At 38.2% G+C, this 18,425-nt stretch overlaps 1 protein-coding gene across 3 annotated transcripts in view; it reads right to left on the bottom strand.

Moving 5' to 3' along the window:
* The window catches only part of LAMA2 (laminin subunit alpha 2), a 681,429-nt gene that overhangs the window by 64,091 nt on the left and 598,913 nt on the right, over window positions 1-18,425 (bottom strand). For all 3 annotated transcript variants that reach the window (XM_069598353.1, XM_069598354.1, XM_069598356.1), the window contains 5 exons: window positions 17,786-17,940; window positions 11,021-11,164; window positions 9,891-10,024; window positions 7,594-7,753; window positions 1,638-1,762 (listed from right to left, as the gene is read on the bottom strand). In XM_069598353.1, coding sequence (XP_069454454.1) covers window positions 1,638-1,762; window positions 7,594-7,753; window positions 9,891-10,024; window positions 11,021-11,164; window positions 17,786-17,940 — 718 coding nt within the window. The remainder of the gene's footprint in view (window positions 1-1,637; window positions 1,763-7,593; window positions 7,754-9,890; window positions 10,025-11,020; window positions 11,165-17,785; window positions 17,941-18,425) is intronic.

Genomic DNA, 18,425 nt, shown 5'->3' with positions numbered 1-18,425 from the left:
AATTCTACTTATAAATTTACTGAAGAAATGTTTAGGAAAAAGTTGGTGTTGACTTGTGAGTAGCAGAATGATAATATAGACCTCATTGTCCTTGTATTGAAATCATTTTACAAGCAACATTCTATATTAGATTTTATCAAAGATTATGAACAAAACTACTATAAACCATGAATGGATCAGACTTTCAAACTGTCTTCAGTGTCAGGTTGAAAAGTGCATGATGACAAAAAAACAAAAAACAAAAAACAAATAGAAAGATGAAAGTTAAAACTTTTGGGGAGAGAATATTTTGAGGCTACTTTCTTCTATAAAACTGCAGAGACATTGAGAAGAAAATGTGAAGTACTCTCTGCTACATTAATGGAGAATTTAGGTCCTAGCAATGTACATGTTCTCCTTATATTAGAAATAAAAAATATAAGCTCCTAAGCACCTAATTATTTTAGAGTTACTATGTGTGTTGATTAAGCTTCCAGGTCCGACTCTTTGCGACCCCACAGACGGCAGCCCACGAGGCTCTCCCGTCCCTGGGATTCTCCAGGCAAGAACACTGGAGTGGGTTGCCATTTCCTTCTCCAATGCATGAAAGTGAAAAGTGAAAGTGAAGTCGCTCAGTTGTGTCTGACTCTTCGTGACCCCATGGACTGCAGCCTACCAGGCTCCTCTGTCCATGGAGAGAAATCCTCTACTTCCACTTAATTTTTTACATACTCTATTCAGGTTTATATAAGAATATTTATATATGCTTTATATGCTTGATAAATATTTTTGAATTTCAACATTCTAACCTCTCTCTTATAATGAATGATGGTTATTATGAAACTTTCTCCTGGCCTATCTTGACTTCTGTATTTCCTTTCTCACTTAAAATCTTCAAGTCCGATGGGTTTCCACTTGAAACACTTACAGGATGCTACGTGTCATTTCATAAATACTGTAGGAGACAAAGCCTGCAGTATGGTTCTCTATTGTCTTGTAAACATAAACAGAGTGAATCCAGGCTCTGAGGGGCCTGCAGTTTAATCAGTTAGGGAGAGCTTTCTTTAAGTAAAACTGAAATATGACTAAAAAAGAGCCACAGAGACCCAACACTTCCTGAACACAAAGGTAAGTTGGAGTAGAAAGAGATAGCAGTCTTAACTGATTGAGGCTAAAATACCTTGCTATTGTTATTTAGTCACTAAGTCACATCTAACTCTGCGGCTTCATGAACTGTAGCCTGCCAGGCTCCCCTGTCCATGGGATTTCCCACACACGAATAATAGTATGGGTTGCCATTTCCTTTTCCAGGGAATCTTCCCAACCCAGGGATCGAATCCTCATCTCATGCTTGGCAGGTGGATTCTTTACCACTGAGCCACCTGGGAAGCCCTGAAATATCTCACCTTTGCAAATTTTACAAAAACGTATGACCATGTCAAAGTACTAGGGTACTTCCCAAGGCCTTGGAAAGTACCTATGCAAACTGGGGAGAGGACTTAAGGTTACTTCACTTCCTGGTAAATCTACCTTTGAACACAATCACTTCAAACTTCTTGCTTATCATCCACATGATACTGCAACACTGCACAATAAAACTAAAGCTTTTGTGATGCACAGGCCAGACAGACGTTAGGAGAGCCCTCCTCTTAACTAACCTGACGGTACATCCTTTGCAGTCGCCTTCTATTTCTCGGAAATTCCACAGTCCTATAGGTTTGCTGTCAAAGTATGCTTCTCCCATACAGCCAGTGAATGTGATAACACGTACAGCATCAGCCTTCTGCAGAGAGAAACACATTTGTTAGAATTTCACAAAAAAAAAAACTTAGAGAATCCATGCCGGTGTTGCTTAGTTGCTTAAGTAAGTAGGCAAGTATTAGTCGCTCAGTTGTGTCCAACCCTTTGCAACCCCATGGACTGTAGTCTGCCAGGCTCCTCTGTTCATGGGATCCTCCAGGCAAGAACACTGGAGGACCCTTCTCCAGGGGACCTTTCCGACTCAAGGATTGAACCTGGGGTTTAGTCATTTAGTTGCATGAAACTCTTTGAAATCCCATGGGCTGTAGCCTACCAAGCTCCTCTATGAGATTTCCCAGGCAAGAATACTGGAGTGGGTGGCCATTTTCTTCTCCAGGGGATATTCTCAACCCAGGAATTGAATTTGCATCTCTTGCGTTGGCAGGCGGACTCTTCCACTGAGCTACCAGGGAAGTCCTACAGTACTCATGAGAGTTGTTATCTGAGCAGAAGAATCTTGAGTAGTTATTATCCACTCTTTGTAAAAATCTTGGTTGTGTACATATTCATTTTTTAACCGTATAATAATATATCCTCAGATCCTGGTTATTCTATGCTATACCAGTTTATCACCATTAGTAAATAAACACTCCATGCTTCTGAGTTTAAATGAACTGCTTATTCTGTTTGAGATTCTGTTTTCTTCTTGGTCTGTAACATAGGATTATTAGGACAATTATATAAGAGAATTTATTTATGGTTCCACATTCAATGCCTGGCACAGAGATGGTGTTTAATAAATGCTAGTGCTCCTACACCACTAAGATGATTTCTTTCCAGAGATTACGAGAAAGGGTTGTTGTTGTTGAGTTGTTAACTTGTGTCTGACTCTTTCGTCCATGGGATTTCTTAGGCAAGCATGCTGGAGTGGGTTGCCCCTTCCTTCTCCATATGAGAAATGGTAGATACTGACAATGGGAAACAAACGCTTGCATATAGATTACCCTATGATACTGCTGTCCCCAGTTTTTCATTTCCTTTTACATTCAAGTAGGTTTCTAGTGCAGGAGAATGAAGGGACAGAGTCAATTTGTAAGCAAAGGGACCCTGCGGTTGTTGCTTGGGGGCATACACAGCACAGAGCCTGACATCTAATAAGGGAAGAATAAATATTTGTTGAATGACAACCTTAGTGTCATTCTTACAGGGAAAGGTGTTTTTTTTACTGTTTATTTTATATTGGAGCATACCCGTCTGCCAATGCAGGAGAAGTAAGAGACGTGGGTTCGATTGCTGGGTTGGGAACATCCTCTGGAGAAGGGAATAGCAACCCACTCCAGTATTATTGCTTGGAGAATTTCATGGAGAGAGGGGCCTGGCAGACTACAGTCCATGGATCACAAAGAGCCAGACATGACTGAGCACATCCACTATAGTTGACTAACCATGTTGTGTTAGTTTCAGATGTACAACAAGGTGATTCAGTTATATATATATATTCATCTATTCCTTTTCAAATTCTTTTCCCATTTAGGTTATTGCAGAATATTCAGCTGAGTTCCCTGTGCTACACAGTAGGTCCTTGTTGGTTATCTGCTTTAAATACAGCAGTGTGTACATGTCAATTCTTGGTATATAACAGTCAAGAAGGAGGAGAATGATCCAATTCTCTCTAGAGAAACTTGCTGTAATTTAAACAACTGTTCATTTTGGCACTGATAATGTTACAAGTCTACAACACTCTGCCAAAGTGAATTCACATTTATCTGAGTAACCTGAAAGGAAAAAGTGAATTGACATGTTTGGGTTTTAGAACAAATATAAGACAATAGTCATGGAGTAGTTAAACAGTTGTAGTTATAATTTAGGTTCAAGTCATGAACATGTACATCTTGCTACTGCTATGATCGAGTGGGGCATTGCCATGGAGAAGAAATGTTGGTCAGACACTGACATTTACAAGTCAAGAACAGTCCTTGGGATTCTCTGTTATCTGTGGAAGCTTCCCTTAATTTTCCAAAGGCTGATTATCCTACTTGTGAATTCTACTTGCTTTTTGTTTTTCCTCTTGCACAATAAAAATTATAACTGGGATATTTTCCTGCTCTTGTGAATTTTCGTTAACATGACAATATAGTTACTTGTTTCAGTTTTTGGTTCATGTAATGGTATGGCAGGAACCTTGAAACTCCTGGCCAAAATGATTAAGATTTTCTATAGATTACATTTGCCTTTACTTTTTGCCCCTCATACTGGCATAAATCAGTTTCTTTATGCCTAGCGACATCTGAATAATAATTATTATTTAAGGTACAATTTAAGATGTGGCTCCAAAATCACTGCAGATGGTGATTGCAGCCATGAAATTAAAAGACACTTACTCCTTGGAAGGAAAGTTATGACAAACCTTGACAGCATATTCAAAAGCAGAGACATTCATCTGCTGATGGACATCTAGGTTGTTTCCATGTCCTGGCTATTATAAACAGTGCTGCGATGAACATTGGGGTACATGTGTCTCTTTCAATTCTGGTTTCCTCGGTGTGTATGCCCAGAAGTGGGATTGCTGGGTCATAAGGTAGTTCTATTTGCAATTTTTTAAGGAATCTCCACACTGTTCTCCATAGTGGCTGTACTAGTTTGCATTCCCACCAACAGTGTAGGAGGGTTCCCTTTTCTCCACACCCTCTCCAGCATTTATTGCTTGCAGATTTTTGGATCGCAGCCATTCTGACTGGTGTGAAGTGGTACCTCATTGTGGTTTTGATTTGCATTTCTCTAATAATGAGTGATGTTGAGCATCTTTTCATGTGTTTGTTAGCCATCCGTATGTCTTCTTTGGAGAAATGTCTATTTAGTTCTTTGGCCCATTTTTTGATTGGGTCGTTTATTTTTCTGGAGTTGAGCTGCAGAAGTTGCTTGTATATTTTTGAGATTAGTTGTTTGTCAGTTGCTTCATTTGCTATTATTTTCTCCCATTCAGATGGCTGTCTTTTCACCTTGCTTATATTTTCCTTTGTTGTGCAGAAGCTTTTAATTTTAACTAGATGTCCATCAGCAGATGAAGCTGTGGTACATATACACAATGGAGTATTACTCAGCCGTTAAAAAGAATTCATTTGAATCAGTTCTGATGAGATGGATGAAACTGGAGCCGATTATACAGAGTGAAGTAAGCCAGAAAGAAAAACACCAATACAGTATACTAACACATATATATGGAATTTAGGAAGATGGCAATGATGACCCTGTATGCAAGACAGGGAAAGAGACACAGATGTGTATAATGGACTTTTGGACTCAGAGGGAGAGGGAGAGGGTGGGATGATTTGGGAGAATGACATTCTAACATGTATACTATCATGTGAATTGAATCGCCAGTCTATGTCTGACGCAGGATGCAGCATGCTTGGGGCTGGTGCATGGGGATGACCCAGAAAGATGTTCTGGGGAGGGAGGTGGGAGGGGGGTTTATGTTTGGGAATGCATGTAAGAATTAAAGATTTTAAAATTTAAAAAATAAAAAACTAAAAATTAAATAAAAAAAAAAAACAAAAAAAAACAAAACAAAAGCAGAGACATTACTTTGCCAACAAAGGTCCATCTAGTCAAGGCTATGGTTTTTCCAGTAGTCATGTATGGATGTGAGAGTTGGACTGTGAAGAAAGCTGAGCGCTGAAGAATTGATGCTTTTGAACTGTGGTGTTGGAGAAGACTCTTGAGAGTCCCTTGGACTGCAAGAAGATCCAACAAGTCCATTCTAAAGGAGATCAGTCCTGGGTGTTCTTTGGAAGGAATGATGCTAAAGCTGAAACTTCAGTACTTTGGCCACCTCATGCAAAGAGTTGACTCATTGGAAAAGACTCTGGTGCTGGGAGGGATTGGGGGCAGGAGGAGAAGGGGATGACCGGGGATGAGATGGCTGGATGGCATCACCAACTTGATGGATGTGAGTTTGAGTGAACTCTGGGAGTTGATGATGGACAGGGAGGCCTGGCGTACTGGGATTCATGGGGTTGCAAAGAGTCGGACATGACTGAGCAACTGAACTGAACTAAACCAGATGGTAAAGAATCCTCCTAAAATATGGGACACCTGAGTTTGATCCCTGGGTTGAGAAGATCCTCTGGAGGAGGGCATGGCAACCCACTCCAGTATTCTTGCTTGGAGAATCTCATGGACAGAGAAGTCTGGTGGGCTACAGCCCATAGGGTTGCAAAGAGTCAGACATGACTAAAGCGACAGCGCATAGCACCATATCTCAGGCATTCGTTATAAATTTTATGCATATAATCTCACTATTCATTGTGGTAGTAAGGGATGGTGGTTAAGAATAGAGATTTTTATCAGATCCCAGTTCCACCACTCACTGCCATGAGATCTTGGGTGAATCATTTAATTTATTTCTTATATAGATTTCTTAAGTATAAAATGAGGCTTCTATCTACATTTTGGGGTTGTTATGAAAATTGTTAATTCATGTAAAATTACTTAGAACATTACTTAGCACATATAAGGATTATATAAATGTTATGAGTTTATTACTACATATTATCCTACAGTATGCAAGCAGCGTAGATATTTTTATCTTACTTTTCTAGTTGAGGAAATTGAAGCCCAGGGGGTTAAGTGACTTGCCTAAGGTCATATTTTAGCACGTGATAGAGCAGGGAATTCAGCCTGGATTTAATTTCAAAATTTCTTTCTTTTTTTCTTTCTGTTTTGTGTGTGTGTGTGTGTGTGTGTGTGTGTGTGTGTGTGTGTGTGTGTGTGAGCATGCTCAGTTGCTAAGTTGTGTCTGACTCCTTGCCACCCCATGGACTGTAGCCCACCAGGCTCCTCTATCATGGGCTTTTCCTGGCAAGAATACTGGAGTGGGTTGCCATTTCCTCCTTCAGGGGATCTTTCCAACCCAGGGAAGGAATGAATATCTCCTGTGTCTCCTCATTGCAGGTGAATATAACTCTGTGCTACCCCTGTATTTATCTCTCTGAGGAGGAAAGAAATTGGCAATATGACTGTATATTACTATGTACCATATACATTGATATGCAGCTCTAAGAAAAGAGGGTGATTTTAGTGTGTAGTTACGGAATCCATTCCAATACTTTAGAATCACATCTCATACACAAAGCAAACAAAACAACCTCACACTATATGAAGGTTGACTTCTCATAAATTTGGGGTCATCCTGGCTTTTCACATTTTCTGACTAATCTTATCCCAGGATGATTCTGACAAGCCCAGGATTACCCATTATATTTGGTTGTGCTCCTACATCTCACCCACAGGTCGTTTTTCCAATACCTAATTCCATCTAATCAACATGAGCTTCTTTAAAATGCAGGCACTTTACAATTTGAAATGCACAAGGACCTGTCATGAAGCAATTATGAATATTAAGTGCATTACTTGATAAGAATGAGAAGAGCAACTTGAAAATTTTAAAAATCAGATCATGATTTGAAGGCTTATGGCTCCTGTGATATTTCCCAAGGTATTCATAAATCTTTTAATTAGATGTGAGTTTGAACTTTATAGCACTTCACATCAATAAATCATAAATTGATTCAGAAAATGAGGTATCATTAAAAAACACTTTGCTCTTGAGGTAGCTAAAATAATATCAAAAAATTGATGCCACAGATTAGGGCAAAACAATAACTGTGTAAGTAAATACACATAGGTTTGAAAAGATTATGTTTTCAGATTGGATATTTCAGGGAGAAAATTCTTACTCAAAATATATCCATGTTTTCATAAAAACAAATTAGGTAAAAAGCTGTCAAGTTTTTGCAGTTTTGTGTTCTGTCTTTGCCCAAAGTCATCATGCCAGGAATTGTCTACAGAGATGGATGGGGAGAAACACATTACCTTCAATTTCCCAGTCAAGCCACCAACAAACAGCATTGCATTTGCATCCACATCTAGAATAGTGTACCCGGGAGGTGATGCCGAATGGTATGTACTGGGCATAATGCTGGCTTTGGGTCCATCCAGAGCTCTCACGGAAATAGTTCCGTTTCTCCCAGTTCTTCCAGGGTGTGTGTTGGAATGAAATGAAAGAAAATAGAGAAAAATGAAGTATGTATCACATTTCTGATCTCTTCAGATTTAAAACATATAAAATGTAGAGACTTGTTTTGGAATTTAGCTTCAAATATTCCAGATTCATTAAACTGCAAATCAAAATCCAGAGTCTGATCTCTGCTGTATGTTAACCCTCAAATTCAACCAGGACCACTGAGCAATATACCTTGATTCTGACTGTGTCCATTGATAGGAAATGACATAGTAGCAACTAGCCAATGGAATGGCTGTTGGTTACATGGAGAGTCTTTTCCCTTTTGCTTTACAAAACAATGTGCCATTTACCTACATGGACTGTTTAAATAATGCCATATTACTTCATTTAGCATTTTGCCTAATTTAATTCAGCAAGTGAACTCTGAATAAGCCACCCTTCTGCATTATAAGCTGCATAATTTCTCCTAAAAATCCCTGACTACATCTTGGATTCAAATTTGCTGTAGTGGTTCCTGGAATTGTGCATCATTTACTGTTTGGCAAACCATCTTAATGTGCACACTGTAACATCCAGGCTTCAGAGTTGTAGATACAAATTGCATAGAAGAACTTCACATTTAGATTCAATTAACAGAATCAGAAGCTATTATTATTATATTTCATTCTTTTTTAAAACTGTTTGGTTCCCATGTGTTGTTAAACATGAAAATCTGAACTCTTTTCTGAGATAAGCAGTTGTAACAAAACTGTCATTTTTCTCTCCCTGCCGTCTCATTTTGGTAAGCTTTTTATCTTTGAGGGTGCAGCATTAACTGAAATACATGGAAAAATAGAATGAATTTATCAAAAATAGTTCTTGTTTAACAGAATACATATCTTCTAATAGAAGAACTGTACTTTGCAAATATAAGCATTCTTAAGTCCTGTAAAGTACTTAATCCCGCCCCCCCCACAAATGCAAACATTTTATCTATTGCTCTCTCCTCCTTTTCTTTGTCTCTCTCTCTCTCTCACACACAGTTTTATTTAAGATCTTAAAAGGAATTAAAGATATTTCTTATTAAGTTTCTTTAAGAAACTTTTAATTGTGAAAAATCAAACATATACACACATAGAATGAAATTTATGTATCCATAACCTAGATTCAACAATCACTGATCTTTAAGTCCTCTTTACCCAACTCTGATCAACTTCCCTCGGCATTTAACAAAACTTCTCAGCTGTTTTGTATTTAGTAGGCAGTTGAAAATTAGAAAAAGAAGATGAGAAATGAAGAGCAAGTATCAAGGACAAGAATGGATTCTACAAGTAATCTGCACACTATTAGAAGTTAATTAAAGCATCAAATATAGAATTAATCAATTTCCTATTCCTTCCATTTTAAATAGTGTGGACCTGATATTACATATTCATGCCAGTATTTAGATAACTACTCCGTAAGCCAAGGCTGCTATGTAGACTAGAAGAGAAGCTTTGCACCAAAGACAGGCACCAATAGTAGCTCCTCTTTTTATCTTATAAAGCATTTTTATTAGAGTACAGTTGCTTTACAATGTTGTACTAGTTTCTGCTGTACAGCAAAGTAAATCAGTTATGCATATACATATATCCCCTCTTTCTTAGATTTCCTTCCCATTTAGGTCATCACCAAGCACTGAGTAGGGTTTCCTGTGCTGTCCAGTAGGTTCTCATTAATTACCTATTTTATATATAGAGTATATATGTTAAAACATCAGACAAGGGATTACTCTTCCAAGTATACAAATAGCCCATACAGCTCAAAATAAAAAAAAGGCAGCTTTTATGCTCTGGATTGTATTGAATGAGGGCAAGTCTCAGTACTTCTTCAGGTGACAGAAAACAGCTTAACCTGAATGTTTCTACAGAACAATCGAATGAGGGGGCCAGAAAAGACGGGTCACTCTGTTCAGTATCTTGAAGGTTTGTTAGCTCCTAACACGTTCTACAAAGATACCATCACACACTTACACATGTATACAATATAAAATATCTGTATACAATGTAAAATATCTGTTACATACCTACACAACTACCCTCTTGAAACAGAAATAAAAATTTTCATATAATCTAGGAAGCTACTTCAAAATTCTGTCAGTGATCTTAATTTCTACTGAGATAGTTACCTCGATGCCTCAATACGGTACCAGTATGAGTCATCAATAGTTAAATCTGGGTACTCGACACGCCCAACTCCAGATCCAACATCCCAGAGGAAGCTTACTTTGCCTTTACGCATTTCTATAGCCAGAAAGTCAATCTAGTGCACAGAAACAAAACAATAGACATCAGATACAAGGCACAATGAAAAAGGAGGCCAGCAGAGTCTTTTCAATGGGTGCCATTTACAGATCTGTGAAATAATTAGAAGCATAATAAAAATCCCCAAATAATATGGTTTACTATTATTTATTAAACAATAAATAACTTTATTACTGTATCTTAATAATGCAATGTCCATACACACGTATGATACAGTGCTGAGGCAAATGTGTTAATTCAACCAATTCCAGTTAGGTCTAACATTGAGACAAATGCCTTTTCTCACACTGATCCTGGAGATAAAAGCAAATACCTGGGTTCAGAATTCATCATTTTCACCACAGGTGCAGACATTTTTGAGGGGCCAGATATGATTTTTCACCCAAAGTGATCCAGAATTTCTCACCTAAATTCCAAGTATTGATTTATGCAGTAAGTGCTCTGTTGAAAAGCCATTCATTTTGGAAGGACTCCATGCATATAAAGTCACATGGGTCAACTGAAAGGAACTAGAAGTTTGGGGTGAGCTTGTCTAGATACAATTTCTGTTATTTCAATTTGAGTCATAAATTCAACACCAATCAGAAGAGTTTTCACTGATAAGAAATCAGTACACAATTTTCCATTTCATTTCACATGAATGTTCATTGTAATTTCTTAGAGAAAAGTTTTTTAAAAAAACTTTATCCCTATTAATCTTTCTTCTTGAATAGTTGGATCTGAAAATATAGTTCAAAAATAAATGTTGGTGTACTTACCCATGAAAGCACATGTGCCTAAGCACTGTAAAGAGTTTTCATTTCAACTGCTTTCTAACTTGACATGTCAGAACTTTGTGAGGTAAGATGCTGAGGTTTTCAAACCTGAAAGGCTATTTAATTTAATTTAATTTGGGGACAATGTCATTAGATTCTATACATTTTCCACACTACCAGAATTAACCTGACTGTACACATACACAGTGGGCCAAAGAAAAGTTGAATGTCAGACTTACAAATTTGGCACTTCCAAGATAGAAAAGGAGGTTGTCTGCAACAGCCGTCTTTACATTGACAATGATATTATTGTAGCTTCCTTTCTTGATTTCCGGCTTGTATGTTCGAATGCAGTCACCTCCCGAAGACACAGATACTTTGATCTTCAAGAAAAACGATGGACAAAGAACCAAGACTAAATCTCTCAGAAAGTCTGAAGTAGTTCCAAACAACCACAGAGTCGTCATCATCTCTTCTTTGAAGTTATTTTCCATCATTGAATAGTATCACTAAATGCCCATATGCAGACACCATTATACTCATTAACGAGGGCCCAGAAAAGCACCTTTCCACCAGCATCTTGACAATGAGCTGTTCACAGTCCCATGGCTTGCTAACACATCACTATTTTTGGAAGCGTACAACTAACAAATTCTTACTTTCATACCTTATTCCTTTATGAAGAGCAGAACATTCTCAAAAGATGATTTTACATGAAGCTAATGGTACAGGTCTTCATTCAGGTTGTTTAATGAAATTTTACAATTCAAATTTCAGTGACTGTGGTATCACTTAAAATAGGAAATCATTTTTCTTTTAATTTTTGAGAGGAAATTACCGACCTTCTCATATTCTTACAGTTGAAAGAGGCCAACTAGATTTTGTTCTAGATGTTCCAACAATAAGAAGAATCTAATCATTTCACTCTGAACATATATTTCAGAATAAATTATACCTTTTTATTAAGCTTCCAGGAAATGGGATGGAAACAATTTCCAGTGGCTATCATCACTAATGTATTTAACAGCTCCTTTTTCTTTGACGGGTACTTCAAAAATTACTATAAATTACTAAGAAAGAAATTTCTATATGAATAGAGCTGCCACTGTTCATACCAGTTTTTACTTACATTTAGGGAGCCTTTCTTCAATCACAAATAACACTAGGTGATTATTCCATTTAATTTTCTTTCATTTCTGTGTACCATCAAAGGGGTGCTTTTAGGACAGCAATGTAGTTGCTTGGACTCAGAGATTCTGTTACTTTGTTAGTGTCAGTGCTCAAAGTAGGAGGCAGAGACACATATAATACGTCTCTACACCACTGATTTAAATTCTTGGCTTCCAGAAGCCTCTTAGTCCTCACTGGGGGTGACTTTTCATTTTTTCATTCTTTATAGTACTTTCACACTTGGGAGAAGCCAAGGGGTATGTATCACTGTTACCTCCATAAAAGGGCTGTGCAGACTCCAAGGGAGATAGCCTGGGACACCAAACCAGTCTCCTTCTTCTGGTGAGACAAGGAGGTGTCTTGAAGAGTCTAAGAAGGGATGGTGTAAGACAGCACCAGGACCCCTGCCAAGGGTGGTGCAGACCACACAGAGGATGTGCTGGATTCAGAATTGGTTCGATTCAAAAGACAAGGCTAAGGAGAGATTTTTGGTTCCCAAAAACATGAGAACTCTTGGGGATATAGCAGATCTCTTGACTCTCCTACAGATCCAGTGTAAGTCATATATTTGTACTGTTTCTTCACCTAATCGGCTCTCTAAACTGTACCCCCAAGTAAAGGAAAGAGTGTGCTGAGAAGAAACAGGGGCTCACCCTAGCGGAGCTCTGTGTGAGGCCTGGGCTGGAATCATCTAGAAGCCTGCTGCTTAGATGGCTCTGCCTGCCCTTACCTTTCCTCTAAGGATGGGACCCAGACTGCTAACTGAGGAGCCCAGTACTGAGGTCTACTCTGGTCACCAGAGTATTTGCCTTAAAGTGCTGGAGATTTTGTCTTCCTGCTTATATGGTTTTCAGTTAGGAGGTTAGTTCTTTGTTTCACAAATGACAGGATTTCCCTTCTACATAAAATGCTAAGAGTACATGAATCAAGATAAGTTACAGAAAAATAGAACCAGAAAATGGATAACTTTTACTCTGAAGTTAATACTATAAGGCAGATGTGCAGTAGAGGTTGGCAAAGGGTGTTGCATGATAAGTAGCAGCTACACAAAGGGTTATCCAGGGGCTTAGAGACTAAAAAAAGGATAACGTGAAGCAAGAGAAAGGTAATCGAGTGAAGGGCAGGTAGGGAAAATGCGGTTCTCAGATGTTTTTGATGTTCAGAAAGAGGTTGAGTTTTTAGGAATTTGCAGCAACTGAACCAAAACCATCAGCAGAGAAGGTCTTGTCACTGAGCAAATTCAATATCTGAAGAGGGCTGTAAGTGCCACTGACATCATAAAAAGAACAAAGGGAAGAAATCAAGGTCTGACGGGAACTCATGAGTCAAACTGAGTAACAGATTGAACTATCTCCGGCAGGAAATCATATCCAAATTCCTGATGGGGCTGAATAAGGTATCAACAATAACTATGTGTGTAATTTGTTTTATTTTTATTTCATAATGACTTATAGGGTTGGCCATAGAGCTTATACAGGGCTTCCCTGGTGGTTCAGTGATAAAGAATCCACCTGCAATGCAGGAGATGCAGGCAGGTTTGATCCCTGGGTTGGGAAGATCCCCTGGAGAAGGAAATGATGACCCACTCCAGTATTCTTGGAGTATCCAACCCACTCCCAGAAATCCCATAGGGTTAAGTCCATGGGGGTCACAAAAGCTAAGGCGGATATGACTTAGTGACTAAACAATGACAGTAGAGGTATACTATGGCTAGTATAATCACAAATAACTCACTTTTGTTATTTGGATTAAAGTTATTTTGGTTATTTCAAATAACTAATATGTGTTATAGGGCTTCCCCAGTGGCTCAGCAGGTAGAGAATCTGCCTGCAATGCAGGAGACATAGATGCAGGTTCAATCCCTGGGTCAGGAAGATCCCATGAAGGAGGAAATGGCAACCCACTCCAGTATTCTTGCCTGAAAAATCCCATGGACAGAGGAGCCTGGCAGTCCACAGGGTTGTGAAGAGTTGGACACGACTGAGGGACTGGGCACACAAGCATGCAAGCATATGTGTTATAAAGAACACAACATATTGATAGTAAAATCCCTCAGTTACTGTTTAGAGAAGAAATGACTAGATATGGGTGAAATGCATGACTGCTTGCGATGAGTTTCTGTCCTCGCTTGGGTATACTTGGTAAAAATGACAGGGGTATTACATGACTAGAATGTTGAAAAGGGGGTTCTCAAAGTGTATTAGACAGAGCCCAGTACAGAAGCCTAATTCAACTGATGAAATTTCATCTGAGGATTGAAAGTCTGAGGGACCAGCCATTTTAGAGCTAAGGGTGTTTAACGTCTTTAGGAGTTACAATTCATCTGCTTCATGGCAACTTTACTTATCAAAACTTTATGGTTCTCTGAACAAAATGGTGTTTTTATACCCAATACCAGAGAAATCAATGGCAACCCACTCCAGTACTCTTGCCTGGAAAATCTCGTGGATGGAGGAGCCTGGTAGGATGCAGTCCACGGGGTCGCTAAGAGTCAGACACGACTGAACGACTTCACTTTCACTTTTCACTTTCACGCACTGGAGAAGGAAATGGCAACCCACTCCAGCGTTCTTGCCTGGAGAATCCCAGGGACGGGGGAGCCTGGTGGGCTGCTGTGTATGGGGTTGCATAGAGTCGGACACGACTGAAGCTACTTAGCAGCAGCAGCAGCATACCCAATACACCAGGAATTAATCTTGTAAAGTTATTTATTGCTCAACTCTTACACATTTTTACAGAAACTCTCTAGATTTTCTGTTCTCCGGCTTACAATTTTGGATATACCCTCAGTATCTGCTCAAAAATGTTGGTAACCCATTGATAGCTACTGATTTCTCCATTTAAATACCTTGTGTTTTGTTTACCAATTATAAATGTTTCTTTTATTTATCTTAAAACAAGTAAATGAAAGGGCAGTATCTATTCATTTCTTTAGAAGAAATCTCTGACATATAATCCCTCTCATAAGAGGGGAGAGACTTTTGAAACACAAATATACTCGTTAGTTTTTTCTATCAATTATTATTTCTTAATTTTTTTTTTTTCTGGCTGCATCAGGGAGCATATAGGATCAAGTTTCCTGACCAGGGATTGAACCCAAGTACCCTGTATTGGAAGTGCAGTCTTAACCACTGGACTGCCAGAAAGTCCTGTATCAATTATTATTTCTAAAGTTGACCCTTAATAAGACTTCTAAACAAAAATCAGTAAGAATTAGGTATCTCTAAGGCATTTCTCACAACATTGTTTACCAATTCATCATCATGAACTCAATTAAACATTATTGAGAATTCCATTATATCTATTGGATTTTCACTGCATTCTTTCATCCAGTTAACTAGGCCATTCATTTAAAAAGAATGTCAGCTGCTCAGTTTCAGAGCCAACAAATCAAAAGAAATCTACTTAAAAATAAATATCTTCAATTTCTTGGTCATACTGAGTATATGTTAGGGCCACATCCAGACACTCATGACAGATTACAAATATATTTCTAAACTAGGAAAGTGTAATCTTCAGTGAGTACAAAACCCACTGGAAAAAAATTTGGTTGCTTACAAATTTCTAACATCTTAAAAAAATAAGGCTCTTTGTTGTTAACTTCAGCTTCAAAAAGTAGTTGAAAGTTTCCTTAAAAGGCATGGAAAATGGATTTTTTTCAAGCATTACTTTTATACCTTTCTTTCACTTTTTTAATGCTGTAAAGGGTGTGGAGAAAGGGACTCCTCCTACACTGTTGGGAATGTAAATTGGTACAGCCACTTTGGGGAACAGTAGAGAGATTCCTTAAAAACTAAAAATAGGTTCATCTCCTTCATTAGAACAAACTCAAATGTGGTCTTTTTTATGGCTGAGTGATATTCCATTAATGATGCAGGGAGCCCAAATCTGGTGCTCTGTGACTATGGAGGGGTGGGATGGACCATCTAAAAGGGTAGAAGGATGGAGAGAGGTTCAAGAGGGAGGGGACATAGGTATGCCCATGAGTGACTCATGTAGATGTATGGCAGAAACTAACACAATATTGGAAAGCAATTATCCTCCAATTAATTAAAAAAAACCTAAAAACAGAACTACCATGTGATCCAGCAATCTCACTCTTGGGCATATATCCAGAGAAAAAATGGTTAAAAAGGACACATGCACCCAAAGTTCACTGCAGCATTATTTACAACAGCCAAGACATGGAAGCAACCTAAATGTCCATTGACACAGGAACGGATAAGGAAGAAGTGGTACACATATACAATGGAATATCACTCAGCCATTAAAAAGAATGAAATAATGTCATTTGAAGCAATATGGATGGACCTGGAGATATCATATTAAGTGAAGTAATTTTGTATTTTGGGACAGGTTTTATATATTTATATGCCAGAATTTTATATTCCTCCCAGTGGGTGGGGATGGAATGAGGAAGCACACATAATTGATGAATATATGGGCATATTTAAAAATTCCTTTACAATGAAGAAATAATAAAAATGTCCATATTTTTCTACTTGGTAACTAAATAAAAAACTGGCTAAAAATGTGATTCACAAGCTGGAATCAAGATTGTCTGGAGAAATACCAACAACTTCAGATATGCAGATAATACCACTCTTATGGAAGTAAGTGAATAAGAATGAAATAGCTTCCTGATAAGGGGGAAAGAGGAGAGTTTAAAAACTGACTTAAAACTCAACATGCAAACATAAGATTATGGCATCTAGTCCCACTACTTCATGGCAAATAGAAGGGGAAAAAGTGGAAGCAGTGACATAGTTTACTTTTTTGGGCTCCAAAATCACTGTGGACAGTGACTGCAGCCATAAAATTAAAAGACTCTTGCTCCTTGGAAGGAAAGCTATCACAAACTTAGACAGAATATTAAAAAACAGACATCACTTTGCCGATAAAGATCCATATAGTCAAAGCTATGGCTTTTCCAGTAGTCACATGTGGATGTAAAATTGCATAAAGTTGCATAAAGAAGACTCAGCACCTGAAGAATTGATGTTTTTGAACTGCAGTGATGGAGAAGACTCGAGAGTATCTTGGACTGAAAGGAGATCAAACTAATCCTAGAGGAAGTTTAATTTGGAGATGGAAGGTTTGGTTATCTACAAAGATTTCAGATTTCAGTTTAAGCATGATAACATGAGAACTGATATTCATTCTATTTCTAGAAGAATCATAAGATGACTTCATTAAAGTTTCAGATTGGCATTTACAATTCTGTCTGGCTCATTAAGCTGTTATCTTCCAGAAAGTTTTGCCTCTATCCTTATAGTCTTATAACTGGGTTAATAAAGAGCAAAATTTTGAGACAAGCAAAGTGCTTCCTATTCTTATTCCACAAAAGTATAGAAATTGTAACCAAATTAATTTTTGGTTGCTTGGACTCAAACCAAAAAAATATATAGAAAACAATGGTTCATCTTTGCTATTATTCCTTATAACCTTGTCTGTCCATTTTTTTTTCTTCAACCCCATTGGTTGACCTTTTTTGCTTTCATCAAGAGTAAGGAGTTCTAATCCATGCCTTTTTAGTATACAAAAATAAGGCTTCCATTCTTGTAATCTGTATTAACCCTATTCAAATTATAATAAAATATATCAGAACGTTCATTTCCAAAAGAGTAAATGGTGATTATTCTTCTCGAGAAATGTCTTTTGAAATATATGGGAAAAAATCTAATCTTCCATTCCCCACCTCCCCCACAAAGAGCTTCAAATTAAAGGAAAAGGGCCAAAGCTCATTCAACAAGATACACTGGGGAAAGTATTCTTCCTGGGAATAATACAAACATTACAATCATTTATTAATACTGAAAACAGAAGGAACTTACAGAATTAGCTTGTTTTCTGGCTTGGTTTATCAGTTCTTTTATCTCAGAGATATTTTTCTTCAGGTTATCTTCAAGCTCCTTGATGGGTTTAAGTTTGTCTATCAGTCGATCAGCTTCTTGTTCTAGATTTTTCACAGTGGCATCTGCATCTGCAACTGCACAGAACAATAAGAGTGCACACCTCACACACGCACACATGTACACACGCACACATGTACACACACACCCAGACACACGCACAAACACATGTATATACACACCCAGGCACACACACATGCACACACCCAGACACATGCACATGTACACACACCCAGACACACGCACAAACGCATGTATATACACACCCAGGCACACACATATGCACACACCCAGACACATGCACATGTACACACACACACACATGCTGCACGCACAGACACACTCACACAGAAATGAACACAGCAATATGCTTAACTAAATAATTGAAAGGATTTCATCTTATCCACAAGGCAAAGCAAGGCCACGGAAGTTGGAGCAGTTTGTGGTAGCAAATGCAAATATTTAAGTTGGGACCCAAGCAGGCCAGAGGAGATGATGTTAGAAAAAGAAGGCTGACACCTTCGGCTTTGGAATTAATATGCAAGTCAGCATTAAAGATGGA

Source organism: Ovis canadensis, chromosome 8 (assembly GCF_042477335.2).
Source record: "Ovis canadensis isolate MfBH-ARS-UI-01 breed Bighorn chromosome 8, ARS-UI_OviCan_v2, whole genome shotgun sequence".
In the NCBI taxonomy this organism is placed as follows: domain Eukaryota; kingdom Metazoa; phylum Chordata; class Mammalia; order Artiodactyla; family Bovidae; genus Ovis; species Ovis canadensis.
This window is presented reverse-complemented; position numbering and strand designations above follow the sequence as displayed.